The sequence below is a fragment of the Myotis myotis genome, unplaced genomic scaffold (assembly GCF_014108235.1).
Source record: "Myotis myotis isolate mMyoMyo1 unplaced genomic scaffold, mMyoMyo1.p scaffold_m19_p_15, whole genome shotgun sequence".
NCBI classification, from domain to species: Eukaryota; Metazoa; Chordata; class Mammalia; order Chiroptera; family Vespertilionidae; genus Myotis; species Myotis myotis.
In genome coordinates, this window is record NW_023416319.1 from 48,543,973 (window position 1) to 48,552,321 (window position 8,349).

Genomic DNA, 8,349 nt, shown 5'->3' on the forward strand with positions numbered 1-8,349 from the left:
GCAGGCCGCGGGAGGTCTGTTTTGGGGCGAGTGGGGGTGGGAGGAGAGCCAGTAGCCTGGAGGAGGGGCAGAGGATAAGGAGGCAATGTACAAAGACCCTGCGACCTCAGACCCAGGTGAAAAGTTATGAACTTGGGCGCTGCTGGGAGACAGAGGGGGATGGGAAGGCCGCAGGATGCGCAGAAAACATGTGTGTGGTTCATTTATTCCTCCAGCCCATTCACGTGTACGGCGGGGTCAGACCCAGTCCTGGTGCAGGGCTGGGGCCTGTGGGAGCAGACAGGCCCAGGCAGTTTCCAGTTTTGCAGGAAGATCTGACCTCTAGGAGCATCTGCGGGCAGGACAAGCCTCTGGTCACCGTGGGAACTGTCCCCTCCTGCCACTCCTCACTCCAATCGGCCTCTCACTCCACCTTTCTTTGACTGGCTCTCAATGCCACTATGTCCCTTGGTCTATGCTTTCAGGGCCTATGGGGGTGGAGGGCCTGTGGTGGCATAGTACCTAACAGGTGACAGACTCCTCTCTCTCTCGTCATTTTATCCTCTGAACAGATCAGGAAAAGGCAGAGTAAAGATTATCCTCACACCCTTATTCTTACTCTTCAGAGAGGAACCTGAGGCCCAAGGAGGTCTGGGAGGACTGGCACAGGCTGGTGGCGGGGACTCCAGGGTTCTCCCACCCCTGGACACTGCTTTCCTCTCCCTGGGCCTCAGTTTCCCATCTGGAGGGCACAGATGCTCTCCTAAGACCCCTGCCTGTTAACCCCTTGCTGTGGGCCTCTCATGCCTCGCGGGCCTCTGCGGAGGGGAGGGCGGGAAAGGATAGCCCTATATACAAATGTAGGCATTCGTTACAGTCAAATAAAAACATATAGATGCTCATATTTTGGAGCTAACCACGTTTTAACATTTGTTCCCTTTTTGAAGTTAATCTATTGGGACCCTCACAAAATGGAACTGGTCCCCTTTTTGCGAGGTCGTACCTGTCCTCAGGTCTCTGGCCCTGGTGAAGTTCAAAGGACATCAGGCTCTGCCGCCTCACCAGTCGGCTGCGTTACCCACCGAGGCCGGCAGGGGTCGCCAGCGGACAGGCCCGGAGGGGGCGTGGCGGGGGCGGGGCCACGAGCCTGCCGGGCCAATAAAGGCGGCGCGCGGCGGCGTGGACTTCACTCGTCCGGGTGCGCGTGACCTTCGCGGCCGTTTCCTCCGCTTGCACCGGGGATCTCCCGTCCCGACCCGACCCCACCGACCCGCGTCGCTATGCTGGCGCTGCGCTGCGGCTCCCGCCTGCTCGGCCTGCGCCCTGTCGCGCGCTCCTCGCCGCTGCGCCTCCCCGCGGCCCGCACCTGTAGCGGCGGCGGCGCCCGCGACCCCTCCGCTGCCGCCGGGAACCCGCTCGTGTACCTGGACGTGGGCGCCGACGGGCAGCCGCTCGGCCGAGTGGTGCTGGAGGTGAGCCGCGGCCGGACCGCGCCGCACTGCGGTGGGGGGCGTCCTCGGGAGAGCCCTGGGCCCCGGGCCGGCGCTGTGCCCGGCGCTTCTGGGTGCCCTTGCCTCCCACTCCCGGGCTCTGGCCTCAGTTTCCCCATCTCTAGGAAGGGGCGTCGGACGGGTCTCCGCTCTCCCCTCGGAACTTCGGAGAAGTGGAGGCGGGGGAAGGGTATGTGTGGGCGGGAGAGCTCAAGGTCAGGTCGTGGATGGTCAGGGCCCGGCCCACTAGCCCGCCCGGGTGAGGGGAGGGGTTCCCAGGCCGCTCGGTGTTGGAACCGAGACCAGAACCGCGAGGTGGGTACCAGGGGGTCCGGATCCTGATGGCGCGGTGGGCCGGCCTGGGCGCGCACGTGGCGGCCTTTGCTCCCGGCGAGCGGGGTCCGGCCCCGCCCCCGCCCCCGCCCCCACCCGCGGGCTCCCGGGCCTTCGGGCTCCCTGGCCTTCGGGCACCCCTGTGATTGGCCATCGGGCACCCCTGTGATCGGACTTTTTGGACATGGGGCTCCCCGTCTTCGGGCTCCCCCGCCAGGCTCTGGGGAAGAAGGGAGGTGGTTAGGACACCGCCCCCCCGCGGAGTGCGGGGCTGGGCAGGCGGCGGGCTCCTGCCACCAGGCGGACCCCCGGATACCCAGTGGGCTGTGTGCCCGGAGCCCAGTTCCAACCCCAGCCACCCTTCCAGTCAGTTCCTGCTCCTGACTCTTTGGGCCATTTTTTTTAAAAAACGAAAGCAAGAAGCAAAGAGTCCTGAAGGTAACGGCGGGAAGGTAGCAGAAGCGCGGTGTGACCTTCAAGCGTGGCCCAATTTTGAGCAAAGGGGGCTCAGTTAGGCCTCAGCTTCTCTGCTGGAACATGGAGATCGGCGTTCCTGCTCCCTGCTCCCATGTATTTTCATGGTTTGGCGCCAGGGTGGTGTTTGAAGCTGGGAGACAGGGACCAGCATGGTCGGGGCTCCGGCCTCTTCTATCCCCACCCCTCTTGCCTCTCTGAGCCTCGGTTTCCCATCTGTGCTTTGGGAAGCGTGGACTGGCTCCCCCCGGGCCCTGAGGCTGGTGCTTGGGCCCAGCTTATGGGTAGCTCTTCCCGGGGAAGCAAGCCAGGGCGGCCCTGTGATCTCTCCTGACACCTTAGGAAACCGAGGCGGCCTCCTCCCAGCCTTGGATTCAGGAAGCAGGTGGCAAAAATGATAGTTGCTTAGGCTGCCTCCTACACAGCGGGAGTAACAGGAATGGAATGGCCCAGGGTGATTTCTCCGTCTCCCGGCCTCTGTGGAGGTTGGGTGGTGAGGAGGTTCCTTCCTTCACCGGCCTCCGGACTAACCATCTTCTCATCCCTCCTCTCTCCCTGCAGCTAAAGGCAGATGTTGTCCCAAAGACAGCAGGTAAGAGAGGGGCAAGGCCAGGTGGGTGGGCTGGCAGGAGGGGTCTGGGCAAGCAGACCCAGGATCAGATGGGAGTTCCTTGTGTGGCTCAGCCACTGCACACCCTGGGGCAACCTGTGGTCCCCTTGGGGCTCAGTGTTGGCCCTGCACACCTGTCTGGTAGCAGCCTCAGTATCAATAGAGGCCACATGTAAATTTCCCTTGGGCAGCTTCCTCCCTCGTGGTGTCCAGTGTGACCGGCTGGTGGCTCACAGCCTTGAACTCCCTACCCCGCTGGCCTGGTGCTGGAACAGTGAGGATTGTTTGCTCTGCCACTGAGGTCAGAGAAGGAGATGACATGTCCCAGGTCACAACCAGAGCAGACTTGGGGCGGGCTAGGGTCTTCCAGGCCCTGCTCGCCTGGGGGGCTCGACGGGATGCTGGGTGGAAAGAAGTACCACCCTTGGGGCTGAGTTGAGGCCTGGCCTGCTGACCTGCTCTCCCTTGCACCCTAGAGAACTTCCGGGCCCTGTGTACCGGGGAGAAGGGCTTTGGCTACAAAGGCTCCACGTTTCACAGAGTGATTCCGTCCTTCATGTGCCAGGTACTGTGGCCTCGCTGCTCAGGCGCCTCTGTAAGGGGACAGTGGGGGCCACTTCACAGCAGTGTTCTGAGGGGTGATGGGTGAGCATGTGCCTGGTGCTTGGAAAGTTCCCAATGGAGGGCAACTGTAATTACTCTCCTGGCCTCTCACCCTGGGAGGCTGGAACCTGTCTGCGCTGCCACAGCCCTTCCTGCCCCAGAAGTTAAGCAACAGGGCAAGTGGCAGGGTGGCCCTTCCCAGCTGCGTTGGGAAAGTTGAGCCTGTGGAGGGAGCACTGGCATTGGGTATGGACGTGCGTGGAGGTGGATCTTAAGGCTTAGAGGACTAGTGTACAAAGTCTGAGGGTGCCCCTGTGTGTCACGGAGCCGTGGCATGGGAGAAGAGGAGGAGGAGGAGGAGGAGGGAGAGCACGAACAGGAACGTGCAGGTCTGGGCTTGGAGCTTCCATTTCCAGAGAAGGGCATCTCTCGGTTGGGTGAATGTGTTGTTTAGTCATGTGTCCTGCCCGTTTGTCAGAGGTATTAGCCCATTTGTCAGAGGCGTTAGTATTGCTGAGTCAGGTTTGAGGGTAGCTGTCGACAGCCAGAACTTCTAGGGGTCAGGACCTGTGCTTCCTTGGGGATTGTCCTCTGTTGGGTCAGACCCTTCTAGGGGAGGGGGCTGGGTCCTGAGCCAGCAAACCCAGAGGTAGGGTAATCCTATGGTAGCGAGTGGCAGTGGGTTGGAGCTGGGCTTGCTGATGTGGTAAATGCCACAGGAGGGGCAGAGAGGCTGTGGCGTGGGACAGGCTTGGCCAGGCCCTGTAGCTTTCTGCGTCAGAGGCTCCCAGCAGCTGCGGTGGATGTCCCAAGCTGGGCTAGCGTCTTCCTCTGAACAGCGGCAGACAAGGCGGGGACTTACAAAGCTGGAGGCTCTCGGAGGCCGTTGGAGGCCCCACCGCAGGGCCCAGGCCAAGGTTTAGAATCATCCCTCCTTGGGGACACCTTATTGGCATTTGTGGGTGCTGCAGGTGGGCTGCCCAGGTTACCCCTGTGACCTGAGAAGATCCCTTTTCGGGAAAATGGCAGCAAGTCCTGAGGAGGGGACCCATCCCTGCAAAGGCAGAGGGGAGCCAGGGAAAGACTGGGACAGGGAGGGGCTCAGCATGGGGACCGACTCTGTGCCAGCTGCTGCTCCCCACATTCCAGACCTGGGATCAGGCCCCTGGACACCTCCCTGTTTATCCTCTAAGAGTTGTGGGTAGCAAAGTCTGGGTCAGTAAGAATCCTGTCCTCGGTTGTTAAATCCTTGGAGGGTCATTTGGTCATTTAAAAACTTGCTCAGACAAAAAGTGAGTCATTCGGAGACCAGGATAGTTATTGTCAAAAAATATTGAAGCTTATTTTACTTTTGCTTATTTTCCTTATTATTTTATTAGTCCCTATATAATTGGATGTGTTTTGATCCCTTTGCCTAAAGGCTTCAGCGGGGTGGGCCTGGTGGGGGGGTGGTTTCTGGCGGGGGTGGTGGCTGGTGAGCGAGGGGCTCCCCCGCACTGCAGCAGTGTCCCCCTGCCGTCTGGCAGCCACTCAGAAGGTGCTCTGTGCTACAGGCTGGCGACTTCACCAACCACAACGGCACAGGGGGGAAGTCCATCTACGGAAGCCGCTTTCCCGATGAGAACTTCACACTGAAGCACGTGGGGCCAGGTGAGTGGGGGCCGCGTTCCCTGGTCCGAGTGCCCACGCTTTGACCCCGCCTCTGGCGTGCCGGGCAGGCCTGGAGGCTGCAGTGTGAGCCCTGACAGCTCTGTCCCATGATGCGCCTTCTTCCTTCAGTGCTCAGTTTGTTGGGCTTGCCTAGAGCAGTGATGGCGAACCTATGACACGCGTGTCAGAGGTGACACGCGAACTCATTTTTTGGTTGATTTTTCTTTGTTAAATGGCATTTAAATATATAAAATAAATATCAAAAATATAAATCTTTGTTTTACTATGGTTGCAAATATCAAAAAATGTCTATATGTGACATGGCACCAGAGTTAAGTTAGGGTTTTTCAAAATGCTGACATGCCGAGCTCAAAAGGTTCACCATCACTGGCCTAGAGCTTTTTCCTTCTGAGCTCTCCATTTAAAAACCAACTAGCCTTTGGGAACCTGGTAAGGGGGAGAGCCTTCTAGCCAAACCTCGGCATTGTGTCGGCTTTAAGGCCCACGGTGCAGGGTGAGAAGCCCAGAGTCGGTGGGTCCTGCCCTGGCTCTAGCTGAGAGCTTCCCAGCCCTCTCCTTCCTCTGGAGGGCGGCCCGGAGCTGCTCGCCCTCGGGGTCTGGGCCTCTTCTGACTCAAGTGTCCTTGGTGTCGTTTGAGCCATCCGCTCTTTTGAGCAACACCCCAGGTGAGGTGGCTCACCCCTGCCTGTTTCTCAGGTGTCCTGTCCATGGCAAACGCAGGCCCCAACACCAACGGCTCCCAGTTCTTCATTTGCACCATCAAGACAGACTGGTGAGTTCCCGCTCCCGGCTCCAAGCGTGGGGGGCAGCCTTGCAGCTGGAGGAGGGGTTGTGCACTTTGGGAGGAAGGTAGTTTGGGGCTGGACTGTCAGCTCTGGGCCAGCAGCCCTCCTGGGGCTGTGCCTCTGTATGAGAGAAAGAGGAAGTTCCTGAGAGGATTGAGGGAGAATATGGGTAGTTCTTGCAACTCTTGCTGTCAGCTGGGATTTTTTCAGTGTGTTTTGCACACACATACAGAGTACATTTGGGAAGTGCTGCGGAACATATCAGACCTCGTGGCCGTCCTAGAAGCCGTGTCCTGTTTGCCTGGTGTGAGCTGTTGTTTCCCAGGCTTATCTGGACCGTGGAGTCACTTGGGAACCTCTGTAGTAGGCTTGTGGGTGTCAACCCGTTTTCATCAGGCATGAGCAGAGGCCTGCAGGCAGTCCAGCCCCTTTCCCACATGCCCATGGGTTTTAGGGACATCTTCCCAGCAAGGGATGTGTTTCTCTGCCAAAGACCCTTGTGGACCAGCCCTGGGGCATCTGGGGTGGAGGGGACAACAGCAGGCCAGGGGCTAAGACTTACTAAAGCCCATTCCTGAGGACTTTGGGGAGACCTGGGTGAGGGTAGATACTAGTTGTCTCCAGCCTCCAAGCCAGAAGGGCCGGTTGTCGGGCTGGGCAGGCAGTTGCTCTCTCCGCCTGCTCTTCACTTGGAACCCTCCCAGGGCCCTGCAGTTCTGCCCTTGGCTGACTGGCCGGGGCCCTGCTGGTGCTGGACAAAGCTGCATTTTAGATTCTCGGAACTCTGTCAGGTTGAGGACTGCTCAGGACTCAGTCTCACACACTTGCTATCTGGGCTCTCACCTCATGACTTAAAATAGTTCCATTTACACAGACCTTTTATTCCTTTTGAGTGGTTCACTATCCTGAGCAGAGCAAGGATAACTCCCTTTTCCTGGGTGAGGTTACCAGGCCCGGGCACACAGTGGAGCCCTGGGGGAGGCATCCTTCGCTGTACTCGGAGCTCAGCAAGGCTTGATGGATAGCGGGAGCGTTGGGGGGCGGCTCCCACTTCTCGGTGTGCGTCCCTTTCAGAAGGGCAGTTCTGGTAGCTAGTGCCATGAGCAGCGACCGTGATGTTGGCTGACATTGCACTCCTCTTGCTTCTGTCCACCTGGCTCACCTGTCCTCACAGGTTGGATGGCAAACATGTTGTGTTTGGCCACGTCAAAGAGGGCATGGATGTTGTGAAGAAAATAGAATCCTATGGCTCCAAGAGCGGGAAGACGTCCAAGAAGATTGTCATCACAGACTGCGGCCAGTTGAGCTAACCCCTGTGGCCAGGGTGCTACGCCCGCAGCAGCTGCACCTGGGAGCCGACTCACCAGGTGGCTGCCTCGGGCTCCCGGTGGAGGTGCCCCGCAGAGTTGCCTGTGCTTGCTCCATCGCCAGGTGCTTGAGGGAGGCATCTCGGACGTCAGAGCTCCCCGGGCCCCCCAGGCTGCTTCCTCAGTGCCCGCCCTTCTTCAGGACCCTGTCTGGGCCCCCGTTGTGGACATCATGTCACTGCTCCTTGTCAGGCATCGGTTGTGGCTGTCTAGCCCGAGTGCACACGTGCCTTGGACATTGGTGGGTGGTGATGGGTTCTGACTTCTGCCTTTTCCTTGATCAAGGGGGAAAGTCAGATGCTGCAAAAAAAGGCTGTGAATGTCTGTAATGATATCTTCCTAGTAGGAATAATTTAGTTAACAAGACGACCTGGAGATGAAGCTGTGACTGACGACTCCATGCTGTGAGGTGGCCCCGGCCACAGACCTCCAGTGCGTGGCCTCTGGACGCAGCCAGGGCTTCCTGAAGGGTCTCACGGCCCAGGCCTGGCCCCGCCCCTGGGAGTCCGGCGTCTTGCTGCTGTTTCTGAGGAGAGTCTGTGGGGCAGAAGCAGATGAACCTGGGAACCAGGCCATTGCGAGCTGAGCCTAGTCGACGTGAATCCCTGGGTGGAAATTGGAAATGGCCCATGAGTACCGTGGGCTCCGGGAGAAAGTGAATGTGTGTTTCCTGGTGGGCTTTGGTTTTTCTGTATTTAATAATTTAATCAGTAATTTGAATCTACTGATTATGTGTAGACTTCAGGGACATGTATTTGTGTTCTCCTTAAATGTGAAAATAAACCCTATTTTCTATAAAGACTGATGTGTGTGACCGCCTTTACTGAGTGACCCAGGGTCTGCTGCTGTGCTGAGGGCGTTTCCATGGACTGTCAGTCACCCCAGCCACCATGAGGGTGTACTGCCCTCCTGTTTTACAGGTGAGGGAATGGGCTCAGACATCAGCACCTACAGCCTTTCCAGGAGCACTGCTTCCACCCAGCATGCCAGCTGCCCTTGGTGACAAACTTAGTTTTGCTCAGCTCACAGGGGAACAG

General features: G+C 58.6%; 1 protein-coding gene across 1 annotated transcript; it reads left to right on the forward strand.

Annotated features, from left to right (window-relative positions):
* Positions 1-1,156: 1,156 nt before the first annotated feature.
* PPIF (peptidylprolyl isomerase F) lies at positions 1,157-8,113 on the forward strand. Its single transcript, XM_036337256.1, has 6 exons — positions 1,157-1,451; positions 2,838-2,868; positions 3,363-3,451; positions 5,043-5,139; positions 5,857-5,932; positions 7,120-8,113. Exons 1-6 carry the CDS (start codon positions 1,260-1,262, stop codon positions 7,253-7,255), a joined length of 621 nt encoding a protein of 206 aa, XP_036193149.1. The 5' UTR covers positions 1,157-1,259; the 3' UTR covers positions 7,256-8,113.
* The last annotated feature ends 236 nt before the right edge of the window (positions 8,114-8,349 follow it).